Raw genomic sequence first — 23,876 nt, 5'->3', positions numbered from 1 at the left:
CACCAGCACTGACACAGCCTCAGTGCCGGGCACACAAAGAGCTTGATGCTTACCCGCCACGAGAGGAGCATGGGTGACAGAGGGCTCGAGGATGATGACAGGCTGGAGCCGAGGGGATAAAGGGCTCCCGGCCTCGTGTTGCTCCAAGCCAGGTGGTATGAACATGGGTGAATGGGTGCCTGTGAGCACAGGCCCGTTCAGGACAGGTACCCGGTGTGCCAGGCCAGAGAGGGGGCGGCGATCTGCCTCTCCCTGCAGAGAGGAGGAGCACTGGATTAGCAACATGCTGGGATAGCAGAGCCTGGGACACAGTATGGAGAGGGGATGGCGTATTCTAGCCATGCCTGTGGGCAGGATCTCTGAATACTCAGAGCCAGCAAACGCCTGGCTCTAGCCCAGGAACCCCAGGCCCAAACATAGGTCGGGCTCCCCCTGCCCTATGGGAACCCACTGTCCAGTTCTAGGGGTACCTACAACCTGGCTACCTACCCTGGCGCTAGTGGTAGCCGGCAATCCCAGCGTGATGGCTGGAAGGGAGGCTGCACTCTGCAGGGCAAACTGGGCCAGTGAGCTCTCCTGCATCATCAGGCGCTGGGCCAGGGGCGTCTGTACCAAACACATTTCATTAGTTTCTGCTCTGGAAATGGCACCTTGGGCATGGGACAAGGCAGCTCAGGCATGGGGCAGGCAACAGAAGAGGGTGGCTGAGTCTTAACTGCCTGGGGGAATATCTGGGGCCAGGGCAAGAGGCATTAGGGACCCATGGGGATAGCACACATTCTAGGAGACAACAAATGCACACTGCTAAGCAGGGCAGGGCATAGGGAGCAGTGATGGGCTGGGCAAAGGATCCCTCCAGCCAGGGAGAGCAGGGCTCAGACACATGGGGGCAGTCCTGGGCAGCAGAGTTCATAGATGGGGTTCCCAGAGAGATGCTAGCTTATCCTGAGCTTCGGGTCAGGGTCTAGCAGGAAATCAGGACTCCAAACCCTGGAGTCAGGAAACCCTGACCCTGCAAGACCTATGGCTCTAAGGTCCTAGGAACTCACCTCATGGGCCATGCTGGACGCAGCGGGGAGGGCTCCGTGCTCTGCTGGGAGACTGTCGTTGGGCGAGCTGCAGCCGGAGACGGGGGTGCTGCTACTGCTCGGGGAGGAGTCTGCACAGGAAAGAAACAGGGGAGATGGACACAGGCACCCGGAGAAGGGCAGCACAGCCCCTGCCCCAATCCCTTATAACCCAAAACCTGACCCTACCTCCCTCTAACAACTCTCTATTGCCTTCCTAGATCAAAACCCCTTCAGCCATATGGCATGGCTGAGATAGAGTCTTCCTGCCAACTTGGAAGGCACCACATCACAGCAAGGAAGCTCAGCCAGCTGCGTTTTCTCGGGGCTTGGACGCCTCCAGCCTTGTGCGTCCCTCACAGGCCCAAAAAATGGCATGGTATGTCTGTGGCAACATCCTTTCCTGGTTCATCTGTCCCTGCATCATCACGGCATGCTCCTCCATGGGCAGCACCCTGAGGAGGGCGCTGAGCCCCCAAGACACGACTTCCCCTCTCCAATCCCCCAGACAGACATCTTGCAGGATCCTGGACAGATCACGGCTTCTCCAACTTGGCCTCAGTCTGTACCAACTCCCAAGTCACAGCAGTCCAGGCAAAGGCCTCACCGATTGCCTCAGGTGGCCTTCTCTTCAATGAAGGAGGTGCACTCTCCTTCCGGGTCAGGGGGTTCTTGCGTCGGTCAAGGCATTTCCTGGGCTTGCAACGCACCTTCAGGTTGGGCTCAGATGCTGCAAAGACACAAGTCAGTCAGTCCTGGCCCCAGCAGGGATGGGAGCACAGCCGGCTTGGTTTTGTGGGACCAGCCCACCCCACCTCTGGGCTCCAGCAATCCCTGCGATCCCTGCGTGCAGGCTGACAGGGCACCAGAGCGGGAGGGAGATGGGTGTTAGCCCCTAGGCCTTACCCGTCTTCCGCAGTGGAAAATGCTCTGGGGGGTCAAGAGAAGTGCTGGGGACTGGGGGTAGGAAGGTGCTGAGCACAGGAGGGGAAGGGCCCTCCGGATCCAGAGGCTCCAGAGACCTGTGGGGAGAAGACACCCTGCTTAGAGACTTTTTACTGCTGTGACCAATAGCTGGCACTTTCTGGACTTAGGCAACCCCCAGCATCTCCTTCCCATATGTCTCTCATTGAGACTTCAGTCACAGGACTGAGCCCCCAGGATGCAGCCTCCAGGCAGTCAAATCCCAACCGCGCTATGCCCTCTGTTATATGGGTGGCAGATGAGGCATTGCCTTTCCTGGGTGTGCGCTAGGTGCTCTGCCAGCATCCAGAAAGGCTTGCTCTATCCACTACTGCAAGCTCCTACACAAGGCATTGCCAAGGGCTGGGAACGTGGCTTCCCTGTCAGCATCTCCAACGAGTGCAAAGCCCTTGCTCGTCCACAAAGAACCTAGCAAGTCTTGCTTCACTGTCTTGTGCTGGGAGAATCCAGGTCTCTCCTCCTTGTGCCCAGCTCGGAGCAAACTGTGAAGCCTCTGGCATCTTTCTAACTGAGCAGCAAGGCAGTGAGACTAATCTGTGGTATCTCCCAGCTCATGGTGGGTGCATCAGTTTTCCCTCAAAGTTGGTTCCTAGGGACATGTCTGGATTCAACCTTGTCTTGTGACAAAAGACAAGAAGCCTGACAGTACTTCTCGAGTCAGGAGTGGGACTAGTCAGTGAAGTCCAATAAGGCCAGGGAAGACAACATAGGAGCTACATCCACCTGCCACAAACGCTTAACATTGAACCCAGCTACCTCACCCCAGCAGATTTCAACTAAGATAAACAGCCATCAAGAAATGTTCTACTGTAAGGGCCCTGAGCATATGTCCTGCTCTCAGCAGGTTGGACAACCCACAAATGGTGCCCTTGTTTTACCTGTATGGCATGGCTGAAGGGTTGGTGTTGCTGGTCCTCTCCAAAGCTGCCTGCTGCTTCTTCAGGATGACCTCAGCCAGTTTCTGCTTCACCACTGTGCTAGCCACAGCACCTGCATGAAGACCAGCAGTGATCACACCGGGCTGGAAGTAGACATGGGCTACCCCAAAGGGTTCTTGGGGACACGTGCCCTACGGCTCCTCATGGCTGGACAAGGGATGTCAAGACAGCTGGAGAGTCCCACTAGAGCAGCCTGAGCCAAAAGCATCAGCATTGCAACTCTGTGGGAAGTAGGTCCTTCCAGCATGACTGTACTAGCTCTGAACTGGCCCAGCACCCAGCTATGCCCCAGCCAGGGGCAGGTATAAGCTGATGCCCACAGAACAGAGAGGGCATAAAGCACAACATGGCTTGTACAGCAATGACAAAACTTCACATGGGGGTACAGGATCCTTGTGAAGGCTCTCCGACGACACCATGCCCTTTCACTCTTCGAGCTCCCATGCAGTCCCCCACTTTGGACTAAGGCCCGTTCCCAAGCTCCCGCTCAAGACAGATCGTATCCTAAGCTGTCTGCTCCAGCAAGAGCAAAAAAGCTCTGTAGTTACAGTAGAGATGCTCCACACTTTTCCTTCCATACCAGCATTCAGAACCTCAGAACAAATTATTGCAGTTAATTTGTAAGATTAACTCCTAATTTGCATAGGGAGGCCATATGTAGGCAGTCACGCTCAGCTCTGCTGAGCTGACCACATTTGAAGGGGCTGCACTTGCTCAGGTGTGGCACGGAAGGGGCAGGCACCGCGTTTTCAGTGCTGCAACTAGCCATATCAACCCTGAAGTTTGGAAAAACAGCCTGTCCTCTGCAGACACACGGAAACTAATGGACTGCATGGGAAAAATATCAACATCTGCGTGGTGCAGCTGGCATCCTTACTGCTGAGTGGGAGCACATCCAGATCAGGCATTAGCTTGGTGTAAAGCACTACCACAGGAGCTGGGGTCAGAGGGAAGTCATGCTGGGGGCAGCACCTGAGTTAATGCTGCAGTGAAGACACAGCCCAGACTCAAAGGGCAGGTGGGCAATAGGCTCATGGACATTGGGAACAGCACAGTCAGAATCACAAGAATCTCAGAACGGTTGAGGCCTATCTGGTGCAGACTGCATCTGCATCCTTGGGTCCTGCTGAAGGGCTCCGCACCTCTGAAAGCTCGGAGGAGCTCTTGAGAGCTCCCTCTGCAAGGACAGGCACTAGATGGCGTGGGAAGATTGCAGCTGGATGCATTTCACTGCCAGATGGGGCTTGCAGCCAGACAAGGTCAGCCTCCGCCGCAGCGCAGACCTGTCTGCCCAGCATAGGAGGACCTACTAACCTCTCCCCTTGGCATGGGTGCACCAGCCTGGGGCTTACAAGGTCGAGAGACAAATTCATGCCCAAGTCAGTGCACAGGACAGTCCCAGGCACCATCAGCTCAGCACTTGTGGGTTGGCCGTAGGGAATGATCCAGTGCTGGCATGAAGATCTAACGCAACTACCTGGCTGGTACTACCAAGGACATGAAGGACAAACACTGGCCAGACCAGGGAGTCCCGAAAAGTCACATGCCAGCCACTGGGTGCATCTTGCTGGCATTGCTGTTTGCTGCACACAGAAGAAACTGGACTTCCCCATTCATACTAAGCTGTTCTTTTGGGCCCAGACAAGCATAGTGCGAGACTCAGTTTCACACACACGACAGAGAGACGCTCAGTGGTGTGCCACTATCACACTTGTAGATCAAGAGAGGGCACAGCACAGTCTGGATAAGGGCAGAACTGCTTGCTGAAAGTGCAGGACCCCTTCTAAAAGCCACTCTGATCTCACGCCCTCTGTAAGCACAGTCCCCTGATTTTGGGGACACAGCCCCTTGGGCAGACATGCCATGCCCGGTGCCGCACGCTGGCAGACAGAATGGCACACGCAGATGCTCTTACTTCGTTTGCTCTTGTCCTTATTGAGGATCTGCCGCAGTTCCTGCTCCTGCTGCCCAGGCTCTGCTTCACGGTGCGGGGACTCCATGGTCACCTGCGGGAGGAAAAGAGTAATATCAGCACCAAGGTAACCCGTCCTTGCCCCATGCAGCACAAGGCCCCTCTTGCCCTCCAGGACCTGATGGACCATGTCTGAAACCATCCGTTATGTCATTTTTGGAAACCTAATGGCTGACAAGAACGTGTTAAATTGTTTCATCATAGCAAACCGGATGCATCTTTGCCTCCAGAGACGCTCTCCCCAGAGACATTTTAAAACTAAACCCAGTCTATTTCAACTTACTGCCTTTCATGGTATTTTGACATATCTATAACTAGGGCATGTTGTAATACAATGAAAAAAAAAACCCATGGCTGACTAATAAAGGGGAGAAAAAAAGAAAAGATAAACATACTATTCTTAAAAGTTTGTATCTCAGCATTTTCCAGAGCTGATGTTTTTAAAAGCGATCCCATCTCACATGAAGGTCAGAAAGCAGTCACATCTGCACAAATGTTTCTAAACACTCGTTGTTCATGGCAGCATCATCAGGGCTTCTCAAAGTCTCCTAGGGTGGATCAAGCTGATGCTCAGCCTCTCACAGAAAGCCTCAGAGCATCTTGAGTGGATTCCCCAGACCTTCCAGACAAGATTGCTGGAACTAGTGAGCTGGACTGCTTCTCTTAAAGGTGGGATATGCTGGCTGTGCTGGTCTGGAGTCAGGGCCTAGAGGGAGATGGGAAACGTAGGCTCTGCTCCTCAGCAAACATAACGACAGTACCATGAATGTGCCTGTGCCACAGCAAAGGCTGTCTGCCAACCCAGAGAGGAGATCACAGAACTAGCAAGGCTCAAATCAACAGTGTAAATGCTTCTCCCTAGGGTTGGGCCCAACACATAGCCTTGGGACAGCAGCAAGCGGGATAGGATGGGATGGCCTTTGCCACTCTACACCACTGACAGTGGTGTTGCTGCTCTGGAGCAGACATTCCTACCTCTTGGACACAGCCAGCATGTAGAGGAGAGACAAGGGGCTCACAAGAGCGCAGCTTTTGCAACTGCTATGTGGTTTAGGGACTGGACAGCACAGGCAGGCAGATGGCTGGAGCACATGGGATGTGAGAGAAGCTGATGAGGCTGGCCTTGGTTAGCCTGGAGGCAAAGGAGGCATAACCTCGTTTTCCGCCACTGAAAGCGGGTTACAGAGAAGATGGAGTCAGGCTCTTCTGAGGAACGTAGTTTTCAGAGCGGAAAAGGCAACATTTAAAACTTGCACAGGAGAAATTCCAATTGGACATAAGGAATTCCTCCCCATGAGCATGGTGCAGCACTGCAATAGGGACCAGGCGGTGGGGGGGAGGATCTCTGTGCTTGGAGATGGTCAAAACTTGCCTGGTCTACCTTTGAAGTTGGTGATGCTCTGAGTAGGGGGTGGAGTGGAGGCCTCTAGAGCTATCATCCAACCTAAATCTTACTGTGATTTTGTGACGTTTAGGGCAGAGAAACAGCCTAGGCCAATATGAGTGGCAGATCATAGACATCAGGCATCCTGTACAGTCACTTTGGCTCCTAATACAGCACACGGTGTGTGGCTGAAAACACTTCTCTGCTTCACACATCACAGGAGGCCCCTGCCCTCCTGCTGGCCTTGGCAGAACAGAAGTTAGGGTTGAAAGTAACACGTGACAATGCTACCATCTGGCTACCTAACCAGGCTCCTCATGTCAGAAAGGTCTCTGGGAAGGCTTAGAAGGACTACAGACTCTAGCTCAGGGGAAAGAAATCACCCAGGAAGGTTCATCTACAGCACTGGGATTTCTGGCTCCTTTTTCTTAATCAGCTGATGCCATCACTGACAGAGATGGGAGCTCAGACAAGCTCAGCCACCATGTGGGGAGTGGCAGCGCCGGCAGATATGCATGCCACCAAGAGCTATAGGCTTTGTGGGGAAAAGTAATGCTTAGAAGTGCCCAGAGCAGAGGCCTGCAGAGCGGATGCAGAAAGGGAAGCCAGCAGGCAGCCTCCTCCTTGACAACGGACAGGTGTTCCTGGACCAGAGCTAGGATGCCAAAAGGCCAGCCATGCCCACAACTCATGGGTATCTTCACCTCCACTGAGTTCCCCATGTGAGTGGTGTGGAAGACAGCAGAGGGCTCCTGCCACACTGGGAGGTGAGGGACAGGGCCCTGGAGGTGTCCAATGCAGCAGATGCTCCTGCCCTGGCACACAGTACGACACTGCTTGCAAGCATGAACGCAGGATTCACTTCTGGTGCAGGGGCTGTATCTTGAGCAAGGCTGGCGAGTTTTGCCACCTTGTCCTGGCTGGACAGGCAGACCAAAACCACTTCTAAGAAGGTCCTCACCCACCCTCATGAGCATCACCCGACCCAGAAGTGGCTGCAGCTCCCTGCTGCATCAAAGGGGCTGCAGGGTGTCCATACCCTCACGTGCTGATGAGCAAGTTGCTCCACTTGTTGCTGATGCAGGCTGGCCAGGAAGAGCTGGTGCTGCAGCTGCTGAGTGTGCTTCAGAGCCAGGAAGGTGGTGTCAGAGCCGGGCTTGACGACGCGCTGTCCAATCCGCAGGTCCATGGGGGCGGTCTGAGGCACCTGCAGAGAGGTGCACGGGTTCACAGCAGCTGTCAAGACACAAGGCAGGCAGAGCTCAGTAACTGCCCGGCCAAGATCCCTCCTCCCAGATAAGTCTAAGCACACAAAGGGGCCTCATGAGCTGAGCAGACACCTCTCTGCTCCCTGGGGCCTGGCCTGTGTCCCCTGAGAAAGCAAGGGCAGCATCACAATGGGCCCCAGGCATGCTCCCCTTGCACAGGTGGACACTGCAAGGAACATGCCCTACCACTGAGAAGGGCTTGGCCCCCATCAGCCTGGCATAGATCCTGCATATTATACCTGGCAGTCTCTCTAAGGCGCTGTGGGCGTCGTTCCCTGACACCAAGGCTGAGAATCACTTTGCTAACTTCAGACACTCACATCTGGCCTGGATGCATTGCCTCCCCACATGGTGAGCGCCCTTATCCTCATGGGGATACCTAAAATAGCCCCAACAACTTAAGACTGTTGGAGCACCCATTGCAGCAGGGGATCCTCACCAGCTAGCTCCTGAAGTCTTGCTTAATTCATCCTGCATGCGCCACAGACTAGTGCAAAGCAGAGCTGGTCCCCTACAGCTGCACCTGCACCGCGGCCTTTGGTCGGTACGGTATACCACTACCACAACCCTGCTAAGAAAGGCTGCAACTTGCACTATTACAAGGAAAGGCACACCTGCAAATTAGCAACACTGCCATCCGCATACCCTAAGCTGCAGTGCTCCATCTGCATCCATGTACTTCTCCACAGCCTGTTTTGTACTGTGGCTGGCCTGCAGCAATGGGTCCCAATGGAGCTCAGAAACAAGCTGCCCTAGTCCTCCTGATAAACTGGCAATTACAGATTAGATAGAGGAAGCCTCCACAGGAGACCAGCATCAAGCCTGTCTTCCAGCGCCTCTGATAAGTGCAGCCTACAAGCAGCAACACCAGCCAAGTTGCCTAGGCTTTCCTGGGAACAAACCTCGCACTGATGAGGACATCTGCAAAAGCCAGGCTGCAGTGGGATGTGCAAGTCTGCAGCACGGGCTAGGGACAACGAGGGCAAGTGGGACACGGTTTGCCCCAAGATAACCTTCCCATAGCCCTCTCGGAGCTAACCCTGCAGTGTCCCCATCCAGCATAGCTTGCCATAGGTTGCAGGGGCCTCCATCCATCTAGCTGCCCAGTGACAGGAGAAAGAGTGGAGGAAAGGGCAGTGCAGAGCTGAGGTCTGTTGGGACAGGCACTTGCTCCTGTGCAGGCTGGCACTGCTGTACTTACACAGGGGGATGCTCCAAATGACACAGTGACAAGGCAGCAAGCTGACCAAGCAAAGGGAGGAAGGACATCTGTGACTACGGCAGTGCGCACTAGCAACTGAAGGACATACAGACAGCACTGACTATCCCACAATGTCCCCAAACCAAACACAAGCGGCTGCAAGGCAGCCATGGGCACTGCAGCTTTGCACTTAGTCACAGGCATTGCAGCACAGGAAGCTGGAAAGGGGTGGGTGGCCAGGAAATTTAGCATTAAAAGACAGTGCAAGGGGGATGCTCTTGCAGGACACAGGGCCAAGGACGCTACAGGCTTGAAAGATAATTGTTTTGCAAAAGCAGTTCAAATAACAAAACCAAACACAAATGTTATTTTATAGGAAGAGAACGAGGCCACACCCTGCGCCATTCAAATCTTGGCCTCAACAGTATCAGGGAGCTCGCGCTGATTATTTCAATATTACAAGAGAAATCTCTGCAGGACCCTGACCCATGATGTGCGTTTAACACCCCCCCCCTCCACACACGCCTCCTGCCAAAGCTTTCAGGGAACTGGTTTCAAGGCAATTCACACACCTAAGAAAGACTAAAAGCTCTGCAAAAGTAACCTATGCTAAGTAAAACGCTGCAGCAGTGAGGCCAAGCAAGCCTGGCACAAATCACCTCTCCCCCCCCCCCCAGTGCAGAGGACAGGGCCATGCCCCATGGCCCGGGCAGGCAATCTGCCACCCAGGTGCACTGTGCTTCCCCTTCCCAGCTCCTCCGTGGTGACACCTGGCAAACTCATGGCACGGCTCAGGCCTTTACGCAATGCAAAGGAGCACGAGTGGGTTCATGTAAGGATGGCCAAGGGACTATTAATAAACCCATCCTCACATCTGAGCATACAAGAGGGTGCACAGCCCTGCTGGAAAAGGGCCAGCACTGCCTTTCACTCACTGCCCAGACACGGAAACCTCCCTTAGGTCAACGGGGGTAAAAATTCCTCTAAAGGGACCAGCTAAATTCCTCAGCAAAGAAACATTCCCAACTTCAGCCTTTGCTAAAAAAGGACCCGATGTTCCCAGGGAAACCCCATCGCAGGGTCTATTCTGTTCTTTCACCAACCCTCGCTCTCTCTGATAACTGCCTGGGATTTAATTTGTCTCCCTGCTAATTGGCTCTAATTGTTACACACTGTCTGCCACACTGTAACCAGTACGATAGCGAGGTTGAGGAAGATAACAACCAGAGCCTGGAAGTTCCTCTGTTTCATTATCAGTGATGCCCCAGGGCTGGAGGTAGTACGATGCCATCAGAAGGGCACGATGACACCCACAGTACCCTCCTGGAGGCTGGACACAGTATAAGCAGATGAGCATGTTTCAGCTGCATCATTATGAGCTCGGGATTTTTGCAAACAGGAATCCAAGATGCAAGACATCAGAGGATTGTGGGATGGGTGCACCTGCTTGTTAAGAGAGCAAGGGTGTGAAGAACACAGCCTTTGTTGGGAGTAGAGCTATATTTAGCAAGGAGACCCCTAGTCTTCTCCCACGGCCCTTTGTTTCACCAACTACGGGCCCTTCGATTCCTACAAGAGTCCAGGTGTGTGTTCAGGTAAGGCCAGCATCCTTCACCAGGCGGCTGGATTACATCCCAAGGCGCTCCACTGCTCCTCCATTTGAGAAGACAGCTCCCAACCAAGCTAAATCTCTGCTCTGTCACATGATGCTCCCTGTCTACAGGAACTTTCTGAAGCTCAGCTATCCCTCAGTCCCTGCCAGTCAAACATCACTGTCCTGTTGTATACCATGAAGGGATAGGAGCTGGGAAATACAGAGGACTGAGAGCGTCAGGCTCAGCTTTAAGGCCTTTCCAACACCTCCTGTTAGGGATATTGAAACATTAAGGAAGCAGGAAGAGCTGTTTGTAAGCAGAACTGTTATCCAGAGGGGAAAGTGGAGATACGAGGAGGAAGGGACCAGCTCACCAAACCACACAACTCAACATCCATCGTCGGTCCTCAAAACTAGCAGCAACCAGAGAACAGTTGTCACAGCCCTCCTCTCTGCTTGTGACACTAAAAATACCCAGGAGGGCGATGCCCAGGAGAGAGCTCCCTGCATGGCACTGCATCTCAGCCAAAGCTCAGCAGCAGCAGCCACGTTCTCACCTTTCAATCAACAGAATCAACCTGCCTTTGGCACGGCCCAACGCTGCCCTTCCCACACCTCGGTGGGGCAGCAAAGGGGCAAGAAGGTCTTGGGGGCAACGACACGCATCCATCAGTGGCCCACAAAGCATAGGGTTTTACAAGCACCTTTGGGGACAGAGGGTAAGAAAAGGAAGGTGGCACAGAGCTCAGGGGGAAGGGGCATGCACAAGATCTGTGAATCTCTCTACCGTGCTTGTTTGAGGCTTTTTAAAAACAAACTCTGAACCAGCGGAAGAGAAGAAGTGGGAGGGAATGTGTGCGCTGGGGGAGAGGGAGGACGGGCAGGCGAGTGGCCAGCTGCGAGCATCCAGAAAAACAACTCCTCACCGCTCACCCAGAGCCAGGAAAAAGGCTGTCGAGCATCTCCGTGGCCAAGAGGCACCAGTTACAGGGAGAGCCGCCACCAAGAGAGATTGCACAGACCCTCCTCCATGCCCACGGCCCTTCTATATCTTCAGAGGCTGCAAAGCTTTCAAGCGCAGCATCGGGCAAATGTTCACCAGCCTCTTTCTCAGCTGAGGAAGTTTCAGGGAAACGTGGCCCTCCTTCAGGAGACAGGAGGAGGGGAAGACAGGGGAAGCAGAATGAAAAAAGGCACCATGGGAGCAAACCAGCCTGAATTGCCCTAGTTTGACAAGCTGGTGTTCAAACCAGTGCAAAGCCTGGACCATACAACCTCTCGCCCAGCCAGTGTGGATTAAAGCACTTCCAAACTCGGGGGGAGTTTCCGGAACAGAGAAACATGAATTTTTACATGACAAACATCAGGGCAGTAATGTCAAGGAGCCTTTCCTCATCCCCTTAGTGCATCCAACAGCTCTCAGCTGGGAGGATGCAGGATAACCAGCTCCTCAAGGACTCCTATGGCAAAAGCAGGTTTGCCAGGGAGCCTTACTGCAGAGGGGCTGGGGAAACTGAACTCAGGGCAAAGGCTGCCCAGGCTGGCACCATGGCAAAGCTGCAGAGATGCCTGTGGGTGCAGCGTGGGGTGGAGGAGCATGGCAGGAACGCTTTCCAGCCTCCCATCTGAAAGCAGTTAAGAGAGGAGGAATGGTCTCACCACCCAGGACTGCAGAGGGACAAGGACCAGCCGGAGGCAGCGGAGCTGGGCATGCATCCCAGGCCCCTGGCGGGAGCCTCTACCACTATCCCACTGCTGGGACCCCTCCAGCGTGTGGCATCGCCTTTGTCCAGCTCCACCTGCATCCAGTGGCTCTCCTGGGATGCCACGCATCCCTCCCGTTCCAGCCCGGGCTCCAGCAGCTCTGGATCCCCTCACAAAGCCCTTCCTGCCCTGGGAGCTGTTTGTTTCAGCCGTGACCTCCTGCTGCAGCTTGAATTCATTTGGGGTTTCATGCTGGGACCTCCGCCAAGAGTTACAGTAAACAACTCCCCTCCCCATCAGCCTCCGATGCTCACACATGATTCAGGGGGCAGCCAGCCAGGCAAGCGCAAGCAGCTCCTCCCTCTTCCCCTCGCCCGAGGAAGGGCCCACAGCCAAAAGTGCAGCACCGGGATGGCTCCTGGCGGGGGTCTGCACCCTCTTTCCAAACAAGTCGAGGTCCAGCCAGTTCATATCTGACCCTCGCAAGCTGCCATTGCCAGGGCTCCGGCACCACGTCGCGCTGCAACCAATAAATAAGACCCGCAAGCGGGCTGAGACCAGGGCGCAAGCACTGGCCTTGGTGCAACCTCAGCAGGCTGAGTCCGCCGCCCTCCCCTCCTCACCCGCTTGGATGAGAACAGGTCTGATCCGTGTCTGGGGTAGGGTGAATCGAGCTGTGAGCATCCACCTAGGGAAGAGGCGTAAGGTTTCTGGGACAGGATCCTATCCCTGCTGGATGTCTGGCTGCCAACATTTTTGCAAATTATTTTTAGTTCACAAGAACATTCACATGGGAAGGACAACACTGGTGGCAAGCCTGTCTTCACATAACTGCTCAGGCTGGAAATGTTTCAGCAGCCACCATGTCATCAGGGAGAAGCAAGAGTGTGTGGGACTGGGGAAGCATTTGCAGTGCAAGCGGCAGGGCTCAAAGAGTGGCTTGCAAGTGACCCTGCTGCGAAATTCAGCCACTGAAACACAGCGATACTCAGCTTCTTTGCAAAGACTTCATGATGCTTTCTCCCTCTCTCCCTGCTCAATAAATCACTAATCACAGACCTCAGCATGAATAACCCCGATGGTATCTGGGGCGTGAAGCAAGGCAGCATCAGCTTCTCTACCGAGAGGGCTGGGGGGAGGTAGGTGGCTGTGAGGACCACTCGTTACCTTACCCCCTCGTTTCCACTGTGGTCCAGCAGTAAGGCAGAAGCATTTGGGATGTCAGCTCACAGTACTGCCATAGGGCCCGGAGTGGTTGTTTTTCTGGGTCACTCCGTGTGCGTTCCTTGCACAGCCAGGTCACAATGAGGAAAACACACCGCTAAGCCAGCGTGCCTGCAGGAAGTTGAGGCAAATCGCAACGCTCCGCACCTCCATTCCCGCAGGAAGGCGATTTCTCAAGACCGCCGAGCCAATTGCACAAGCCCCTCTGCACCTGGCAAGGCAGCGGCCGCTGCACCTCCACCCTTTGTCAGCAGGAAGGGGAGATTGCAACACAGCGAGCCCAAAACGCCAGAGGAGCTTTGGTGCAGAGTCTCTCCCTGGCGTGCCCTGGGAAAGCCTTTGGCGGTACGAACATGAATGCACACTCTGTGCTCAGCAACGCAGAATGGGTTACAAACATTTTCCAGATTGCTCACGCTCCCGGGAGGCCTGGCCTATTCCTCAGCGTGGCACAGCACACAGAAAACAGCTGAAATGCTCCAACTGTACTTGCGTTCAAAGGCAAGGTGAGGAAAGACACAGAGCAAGCGTGCTTGAAAGCAGTGTCAGGGAATAGCTGCTTTGGTTGCAGAGAGCCCAAACCACGCAGGTGGGAGAGAGGCCCTTTCTGCCGAGCGAGGTGTTTGCCCAGCCCAGCTCTGGGCAACAGGGAGAGGGAAAGGCAAAGCCTTGCAATGCCGAGTCTACAAGTCGGACAGGGAAAGTCAACCCAAAACTTGCAAGGTTTTGCAGCACAGAAACGCGAGAGCTGCCAGTCTGGTGCAACAGGATACCGGGAAACACGAGCACAAAACAGGCACCAACCACTTCAAGAGATGGAGTCAGAGAGGTTGCAGCTGCCCAGCCTAAGGAGCAAATATTTGACTCCCAGATGGAAATGGCTGGGCTCCTTCCTTTGCAAAGTGAACACTGAGCACTTGCATTTAAAGCTTCTCTTACATAAACGGTCACATGCTGCGCAAAAACATTCAAGTGCCACTTGGACTCCTGCTAAGTTTTTGGCCAGGGTGAGATTTGGTGGCAGCGAGTTTCCCAGGCTGACTGTATTAATACATCGCTTGTGTAGATCACGCTTTGAAGGGGAAATCACTAGTCACGTTGCTGCCCTAAGAAAGACGGCCATTCCCAAAAAAACAGCGCAGAAATCTTTGCTTTGGCATTTCCTGATTTTTTTTTTTTTTTAAAAGAGGCAAGATCAGTTGTCAACAAAGAGCTACAGTTATATAAGAGGGAAATAAAGTAGGAAGCAAACAAAATAGTAGAACTAGCAGGTTATTAGGGAACAAAAAAGTCCTGTTAGAGCTATGCTTGTCTGTGCATCCCATGATCTTCCCTTCTGCCTGCCATGAAGGCAGGCTGAAGTGTTTTGCAGCGCTGTGTAACTATGACGTGTGCCAACCAGCCCAACGCCGCCTCCGAGGCGATCGCACACAGCGAAGAGTTGTCTGAGTACGAGCAGCAGTTAAACGCAGTTTTTGAAAATTGCTTCCCATCTTATGTTGATTAGCTGCAAAAGGTTCAGAGTTCAGTTGGGTTGAAGAATGCATGTGATTAAAAACATTCCTCTTTAATAAAAGGAAAAGGTCTTCTTCAGAGCCACGCACAAGTAACAAAAATTAGCTGGAGGGAGTTTGTGCAAATTAAAAACACTTAAATAAGAAACCACACAAAAAAGACTATGTTGAAATAACATTATGATCACAAAGTCAGGACTCAAGAAAGAGGAAATCCCAGAGTCAAGGTACCTCATATAACCTTATTTTGGCCCCTTGGGCACATGCACTAAGATACTGTTTTTAATTATGGGATCAAACACTAAACTCCTCTCCAACAAAAGAAAAATGACAAAATAAATGTTGCTCTGTTATCTCTGACCAGCTACTACAGCAGTGGGGACACAGACACTGCCACAGGATTTTGCAGACCTACGGTTGATAGCAAAGAAACGTCCAGCGGTGAGAACCCTGAGTTTACGCTCCACGTTTGGCAGAAGCGCGCGCGCCGGTAGTCACGCGCCCCTCTGCTCCACCTACCTCGACGCGCTAGCACGTCCCCGGAAGGCATCCTTGCAGGACCCCTCACAATCTGAGCATTTCAGGCATTTTTCTCCTTCCACTCCTCACAAACCAGCTGTTGAGGGGGAGTGCAGAGGAGTCTCTGTGTTCTCGACCTCAGCAGTACGGGAGGACAGCAACTACAGGGAAAGCCCTGCGCGACCGCAGCAGTCCCTAAACGGAAAGGCCATATGCAGCATCCCACAGGAGCCATAAGAGAACAGATGATGTTCACAGAAGATGTAATATTTGGAGCGTTCGCTTGCCAAACTCTGATAACTCTTTATTGAGCACGTTAACTGGGAGTTTCAAGGGCTCTATGAATTGGCCAGATGTGGGTGGATCCCACTCCTCCCTGATGCGTCCTCCTAAAGGCTGATGCGTCTTTATGAAACATCCCAAAGAGTTTTTCTACAAGGCTAAGACCATATTTTTAGTTTAATTGTTGCAGAAAGCTTCCAGAAAAATTAAATTTGAGATACCCAATTATTAAAGTTTGGCAAAGGTACATGTGTATTATAAAACCCTTTCTTCAAACAAAGTGATGAACCAGGACTATAACCAATACACCTGAAACCACCCAGATGATGTATATTCACCTGTGAACAAAGCATATTATTTATATTTTTCAAGCATACGGATCAGAAGAAATTCTGTATAAGTTTGTAAATAAGCTCCATATCAGGCCTAGGGAAAACAGCAAATCAGAGCAAGCCTGGAGAGATACTTCCCCTGATTACTCTTGCTGGTTATTTGTGGCTCGTGACCTTTGAGTCAGTCATTTAATAGCCCTCCCTGGAATTTTCTCCCCACAAATGTGCGTAGTTAGATTTTGAAACACATGACTCCGGGACCCAGAATCTCTTGGTGCGGTGAGGGCAGCTGGCGCTAAAGGGATGGCTAGCAAAAAAGCTTTGCACCTGGATCTGCCACTTTAATAATGCTCCCAAAGAGGCTCTGACACACCCATGGTCTCCTTTCTCAAAAGGCATAGGGACATGCCGCTCTTTATACCAAATTACAAGGCAGAAATCCCAGCAGACTCCCAGAATGAGCTGGGAGATGCTGGAGGGATGCAGAGGTCCTCTCTTTACTTCCCTGAGCTATTCTCCTCATCTGGAACGCACAGGGTGGGGGGAAAAATCTCACCTAACCCCATGCCCTAGGGGGAGTCCAGGGTACCCCCACATCCTGACAGCCACAGCCTCCCTCTGGCCCATCTAATACATAGAGTCCGTATGAAGCCAACATAGGACAGACAACAGCCAGGTTTCTTTCTTGAACAGTCCCAACAGACCATCGCAACAGCATGTTTGCAAGCACCTGCATGGCCATCAGTGATGCATTTGCACCGAGCAGGAGCAGGTCTGATGTACACGAAGGAGCAGGACTAACCCCACGTTCTGGTGGTGATGGTAACCAGCTCCGCAGGCTGCCAAAATGCCACGCTCTCGAGGAACGGATCCCGGGACGATGGTAAGAGATCTTGATAAGATCTAAGCTCTATATCGCTAACTCAGTTACCATCTTAAGCCCTAACCAGGGACCTTTTCTCTCATTCCCAGTACACGTGGTGACAAGGCATCAGCACAAGCCCACATGACAATGCTATTGGATCTGGGACTCCCTTTTCACACAGGCAATGCAGGAGATCTCATCAGCTTCTCAACCAGCTCTACATCTTATCCTTAACCTGCATGCCAATATAAGTGTTCCCTTTCAAGCTCATCAGAGACATGGGACCGCTCTATGCATAACAGGACCATCCCTACAGAGCAGAATGCAACTTCACTGCCAAAGGAATAGGTATTATGAACCTTTCGAGACTAAGTAATACGTTCATCCTTGTTCCTTAAGAATGGAAGAGGTCCAGCTACATCCGCTGGGAAATATGGATGCTCTCCTTAAACATGGACACCTCTCACTTAGGTATGTGCACAGGCCCTGGGCAGGCTGCCCTGCGAATGAGGTTGGCTGTGAAAGCAGATCCTCACAGGTGTGCTTTAGTGTCTGTTTAAAGTTAGGCTCTAAAAGGCTCTAAAATCCACGTGTTCAGATGGGCCTCCAAAGTGTTTTGCCTGTAGGGCAAATCTGGTGGAGAGGATCCCAAAGTAACCCTGCATCACACAAAACTACCCTACAGCCCAGAGTCTTAATACCAGACCAGGACTTTACCGCAGGCAGTACTCTAAACTGCCAAGCAACTTCCTTGCCATTAATGTATAGCTTCCCAGAGAAGCTGGAACAGCTTGCAAACATGTCAGGTGAAGGTACGGGGCTCAGGATGCTGCCTGGATGCTGCCTCTACCCCAGGGATGAACTTCTAAAGCTTTCAAAGCACCCTCCCACATACATGCAGAGGCAGATCAGCTTGGTAAAACCGGCACAGCAAAACTGCATTGTAGATTTCAGAGTATAACTGTGGGATCTTTTGGTTGCAGGGATGCTAGATATTAAGCCATGGAAAGAGCTGGGCACAAGCCCGATTGAATCATGCCACAGGCAGACAACGTAGCGGTTGTGGTTTCACAAAGTAGCTGCTTACAACGCCAGTGTAAGGCATTCCTGTCCCTGTTGGCTGTTCCTGTGTCCCGCCCTGAGGTACGGCACCATCAGCCATACCTACACACACACGTACGTGTGTGTGTATGTAAAAAACCCTAAGTAAATAAGTGGCGCTTTTACTGGTGTTTTTTTTACCTTGGCAGAAAGACCAAGTCCCCACGCCATTCAATTTGAGCATAGCCACAAGCTGCAGTGAGCGTGGGGCAGTGCACTGCAGCATAGGACGGGACAAGGTGCAAGGTGGGACTGAGGAGTTCATCTCCTGCAACCACAGACGGGACATGGGGCCAGCGGGACAGCAGGTGGGCTCCCTCCCTGCTGCTGGTCTGGCACAGCTGGAAACCTCTGGCAGTCATTTCCTGCTTGCAGTTGCACTCCTCCCACCCCCACCAGTCATAAACCCCATCCCAAATAGCAGCACAAGGCTCTCAGGGGAGGATGCTGTGCGGAGGAGTGCAAGGTATCCCCAGGAAACCTCTCAACAACCTCCATTTCCTCTCAAGCCAAGGGAAATTCATGACCAAAATGCTTTGTTGAAGGAATGCCAAGGTTGCCTGGTGGCGCCTTGTATTCCCCAGAACAGCGTAGGCAGCTTCTGCTAATGGAAACCTCCAAGAATCAGGAAAGTCCTTGGCCTCACAGCGCAAAAGACAAACATCCCCCATGCTGTACCCTACCCAGCCTTCAAGCTCCCTGTTTGATTCTTTCCCCCTGCCCACCTTCACCTGGTTTCACAGCCTGGATGGATGTCCTCCAGCTATTCCCCAATCATTGGCACTGCATTGCACACAGCTCAAGAGCTACCACTGGCACAAGCGGGAGGGTCAGTATATCCCCAGCACATCCTACCATCTGGCATCCCGCAGCTAGGACACAGGATCGTTCCTCCTGGTGTTCCTCAGGAGCCTTTCTCCCTAGTGGGATGATGTAGTGCTCCACCACTCTTCCTCCCCGTGCAAGCCCTGCAAATGCATTTAGCTGAGGACTGCTATACAATCCGCGAGGCATCTTCGCAGCCCATCTCCTCTCTTTGTGCACAGTTACACACAGGCAGCTGGAAAACAGGTAAGAGTTTGTGGCTGTGCAGTTGCTCCTCCCAGGCCTTCCTGAGTCCTTAAATATTGCCAAGGCCCAGAGGCAAAGATGAATGCAGATGATAGGTAGCAACTCCATGCAAGCAAGTCCCCCTGCTCCACCTGAACTTGGGCAGCCCGGCATCCTCTAGTTGTGTCATTTTCTTTCTCAGATCAGGCTTCTTCTGGGCTCCAGCAAGATGAAGCAGTCCAGTCTAGGGCCTTAACATCATCTCCCTTTCAACAGCTATCGCAGATGTTTTTTAAATAGAGGCTTGGCACCAGTCATTGCAAGATAAGCTCCTCTGGATCTATGTTCTTTGAGCAGGTAGACGCAAACAGAGCCAGAGCTGCACAGCAGCTCCACGGACGCAGCCAAAAGCTCCTGGGAAGAGCATGTGCACCCTCTTCACGCAGGATGCTTTGTGTTCCAGCACCGGGTTTGATTACATCAGCACAAGAGGATGCAGCCTCAGTGCCAAGGGAAGCAGAAGGGAGATCAAACAATTACTCAATTACCAGTCAATTTGCATAAGTGGAGAAGAGCATTACCAACTGGTTTGGACAGCATGTTAATGGGCTCGTCAGCACCTCTGCCCCATTATCATGCTGCTGCCTGCTGCCCATAGCCTGTCCGGGTGCCACTTCAGGAGGCCCCCGCTGCCACCTTCCCCTGCATGCACTGAACAGCTGTCTGGAGCATCCTACCTCACCAACCACTGTGGCACCAAGCACTTTGCATGCACGGCCTCCCTGTCACTGAGCAGTGGTTTGATCCCCTTTGCTTAAACCTCCCAAGCTGGAATTTGCTTCACCTCGTGATGCCTGTGAAAGGTCACTGCGGTGCAGGGGTTGCTGCCACCAGCAGTATAGCTCAGCCTATGTATCTATATCTCTATACACACACACACACATATTTTTTTTAATTGCTGTGTGCAATACAGAAAGAACCCAGCTTGACTCATAAGCCCCCAAGGAAGAGCTCAGGGCTCAGAAGTGGTGTCTTACTTGATCTGGAATTGCTGAGACAAAAGTTCTGGACTCCCACAATACCCACTTTCAGTGAGTGACTACTCAAGAGGACCTGCCCTTTAATAGGAGCCTTTCTGCATGCTACGGAGAAGGAAATCCCTTTGGCAAACACTGGCCGAGGGCCAAGGCTGGGCTGGAAGGCAGATCTGGTAGTGAAAATAAAGAAAATAACTCAGGCCCAACACAATGCAGAGAACAGTAGGAAAACAAAGAGGTAGGAGAAACAAGGCCGGCCCCAGCTGTATGTGAACGAGATACATCCCAGAGAAAGAGAGGCACAAACCAAATTCACTTTGCAGATCTACAGAGCTGTGGGGGGAAGCTACATTCTCTCATAGGCTGGCATCAAGTGTTAGTATATTGGTGGCAGCATAAGATTTTCAATAACACTTCAGTTTCCTTCAAAAATCACTAACAAATCCACATAGTCCCCCTATATATTGCTGTAGATTAGCACTACCAGCTACCTACATCTGGACTTCTTCGCTTTAGGTCTTGTTTTCCCCTCTGCAAAAAGCTGCCCAGGCAATTTCCAGCTCTGTAGTAAAGATTTTTCCCCTCTTTTCTACAGCCACCAAAGCTGCCTCGCTCCACAGTGCTGCGATCAGCATGGGTGCAGCTACAGTTTACCCATGCCTTGCTCCAGTGGCACTCGTCACAAGTTTAAGGAGGCTTTCAGAAGAGCTCTGCACCATGTAATCGTGGACAGGGCTGCCTTCCCAGAGCTCATACCCTTGGATCAAGCCCACTGGCACCTAAACCACTGCACGCTCTCCTGTCCCCTAACCCTCTCAAGGCTTTGTACCAGCCTGGAGCTAATGAGAAGTGAATTAGCAGCTTCTGTGAAGCCTATGACAGTTGCTTCTGTGGGGCCTTGTTAGTCTCATATTGCATGCTGTGAATAGGAGCCACGGCAGACATCCATGTCAAGCCTTCTCTCTCCCATCTATGTAGTGTATAGCTGTGTTGCCTAGCCTTCTCCCAAATGGGTGCATCTAGGCTGGGAAGATCCAATTTTTTCCTCTGAGATCATCTGAGGGTGCACAGTGATCCCTGCTGAGCTGACTTGTCCTGGACAAATTATGTGCTCTGGAGAAACATTAGGCTGCGAAGCTATACCTCCCCGAAGTCCTGATTTCTGTCTCAAAACCTGAGGTGTGCATGGGGCTGGTACTTCAGAGAGCTCAGTGCATCCCACGTTTCACAGGTGCAGCCGCTGTTTAGCATGCATCTTTCCTTCTGCCCATTTCCAGGGACCCATTCCTCTTAATCCCAAAGCCACGAACAATGCATACATCATTTCGGCATCCCCCCTAGCTGGTACTGAAGATTACCAACACTCAAAACAGAGACTTGGGTTTTAGGGCAAGTGCTATTTATGGTGGCAGAAGGAAGCCACAACATTTTCAGTTTCCTGTACAAATACATTTCTGGTATCCTTTGCTGTGGGTCTGTCTAGCAGCGTCTCCCATACTTGGGTCCTTAAGTAGAAGCTTGGATAACATGTTCTTTGGCCCAAAGTTTTCACCTGTGCGGCTGGGCAAGGTGCAGGCATCAAATCCTTAGTACAGGAGGCTGAAATGCACCTGGATCAAACAAGCCCTTCTGCCTTGCCATGGGAACATTGCTTTGATAGGTGCACCGGGGGCAAGTCTGTGATTTGGGCTGGTGCAAGAAGATAGGTGAGGTGCTATGAAGAGGAGGCCCATTTGGCTCCAGAAAGCAGGGCAGAGCACAAAGCACGGACCACCCCACTATCAGCAACGGTTTTCACAGGTCAGCAGGCCTCCTGCCACTCAGGCTCATTCCACTTATTTTGATTTTATCAGCAAAACTGAAAAGCTGCATGTCAGGAGGCAAAAGCCACAGGTAGAGCCAAGAACAACCACCTGAATGCAGGTGGACAACAGTTGTAGACAACTCCTGCCCACGCCCCCTCCCTTGTATAACAAGATGTTTAAGCTGGGGAATGCCACAAGGGCTGGAAAAGCCACCCTAAATGGCACAACCGAGTCATCAGAGCAAAAAGGGCAGGATTTCTGGCACTCCGAGGGCTAGGGGTGAAGAAATACAATGTGTCTTGCCTCCCATTTCCAACTCTGCTTGGGAGCTTGTGCAAAAAAGCATTATTTCAGTGAAAAACTCGCGCGCTGGGTTTATCTCCTGCTTGTAACTATGCTGCAAAGGCTGCTACCAAGCATCCTGCACGCAGCTGGAGCCTGCCGGCACCGAGGGAAAGCAAGAGCAGGGTAGCCCTCGTCAAGGAGGGACGTCAGAGGAGGACGCCCAGAGTCAGGCATGCACCGGTTTCTAGCTGACTGCTGCGGAACGCCAGTGTCCCGAGGCAGCCAAAGCGCCTTGCGGGTACGGAGGGTGCGGTAGGGTGTGTGCGCTCAATTCATGTAGCAACACTGCACAGACTCAGGTAGTTTAACCCAGAAAGCAGGGTTAATCCTGCTGCTGAGCGGCTCAGGCATAGGAAGGTGGGGGGGGGGGGAGAAGCAGCCCAATCCAGCAGCATCCCAGCATACATTAAGCCCAGGCCCTGAGGAATCCAGCCCGCTGAGTGTGTTGGCATTCGAGCCCTCAGCATCGCCCAGGATCAGGCCTGGTTTCAATTTAGCAAAGCCACATCACCAGCCAAGACTCCCAAACTCATTTCACATCAAACATACAACAGCTCCTTGTTGGGGGCCGTACTACAGAGCTCAACTGAACCCAGTTCCAGATGAAAGGATGCTCAAGCCATTTCAAATACGACTCCATCTTTAAAGGGCCTCCTATAACGCCAGCGGTGGATATTTCAGACCTATCTGGGACGCTGGCCCATAGACGTCAGCGGATCACTGCAAGCACTTGGGAGTTAACTTGCCCGCGTAGCTCAACCCTGTAACGCAGACCTGGCTGATGCCAACAAGGGAGCGAGCGGCCCAGCGACTGCGGGGAAGGGTGGCGGAAGGTTTCAGATCTTCTCCCAGCGATTGCAAAGCCAGGCGCGGCCAGCGCTGCTGCTTGCGCGTGCACCACACCCTTGCAGTTCTCACGGGCGATTACCAACCTTGGCAAAAGCCCTTCGGTCCACTGGCAGGGAGCCCCATCAGACTCATTAAATGCAATTACACCAGAGCGGGTATTCCCTCCCGCCCCCCTCCCCTTTTAGGGCTATTGCTTTTAGACAAAATAAACAAACAGGGAGGCTTTGCGTGGGCTCCTGCAGGTGGCTGGCACCCAGGCCCCACGTAGCAGCAGGTGGAAACGCCAAAGTCCTTTTCAGAGAAGCAAAAGCCTCCACGTAGTGGAGACATCAGCTCCAAGGGGCCGATGCTAGCGCCTTGCGCTCACTCGCATGCCCGCTCAGATGTCCTCTCCCTGTGCATGCCCACCCTCCTGGTTGCGATCACAGCTGAAGAAGCTGGAGACAGATATGGGAACATCTCTACCTTGCAAAGGTAAACTTGCTCTGCTGGTACTCAGTAAGACAGACCGTAAGGAAGCTTACGCCCCAGCTTGCTCAGATTTAACGAAGGGGAAAAACTATTGCCCCGGCTTAAAGTGATATTTTTATTGCATCAGCTTTTCCACTGATGCACTTTTCCATTGCATCATTTTTCTTTAAAGCAGCTTTAAAATTGCTGTTCTGTTGCATTCTCCACAGTCAGAGCATCGGTATAACAGAAGCGTGGAGCAAGGAGACAACTGAATTCTGCATCTCTTCCTCCTTCCATGCAACCTTTCCCTCCTCAGATATCCCACAGCAGGGTCGTCCAGCACCAACACGCTCAGTGGGACTTGTGTGGCCAAAACATCAATAAGGCT

At 52.5% G+C, this 23,876-nt stretch overlaps 1 protein-coding gene across 18 annotated transcripts in view; it reads right to left on the bottom strand.

The window, feature by feature from the left end:
- HDAC7 (histone deacetylase 7) overlaps positions 1-23,876 on the bottom strand; it is a 119,331-nt gene that overhangs the window by 15,419 nt on the left and 80,036 nt on the right. For 11 of the 18 annotated variants that reach the window (XM_009675360.2, XM_068921186.1, XM_068921188.1 and 8 more), the window contains 8 exons: positions 7,385-7,581; positions 4,905-4,995; positions 2,930-3,041; positions 1,974-2,089; positions 1,675-1,797; positions 1,050-1,159; positions 490-606; positions 54-252 (listed from right to left, as the gene is read on the bottom strand). In XM_009675360.2, coding sequence (XP_009673655.1) covers positions 54-252; positions 490-606; positions 1,050-1,159; positions 1,675-1,797; positions 1,974-2,089; positions 2,930-3,041; positions 4,905-4,995; positions 7,385-7,581 — 1,065 coding nt within the window. Of the gene's footprint in view, positions 1-53; positions 253-489; positions 607-1,049; positions 1,160-1,674; positions 1,798-1,973; positions 2,090-2,929; positions 3,042-4,904; positions 4,996-7,384; positions 7,582-15,369; positions 15,535-23,876 lie in introns of those variants that run through there. The other 7 variants (XM_068921196.1, XM_068921193.1, XM_068921192.1 and 4 more) reach the window with 2 other exon arrangements.

The sequence above is a fragment of the Struthio camelus genome, chromosome 28 (assembly GCF_040807025.1).
Source record: "Struthio camelus isolate bStrCam1 chromosome 28, bStrCam1.hap1, whole genome shotgun sequence".
Classification (NCBI taxonomy): Eukaryota; Metazoa; Chordata; class Aves; order Struthioniformes; family Struthionidae; genus Struthio; species Struthio camelus.
The sequence above is the reverse complement of the archived record's forward strand: the minus strand, read 5'-3'. Positions and strand labels throughout refer to the sequence as shown.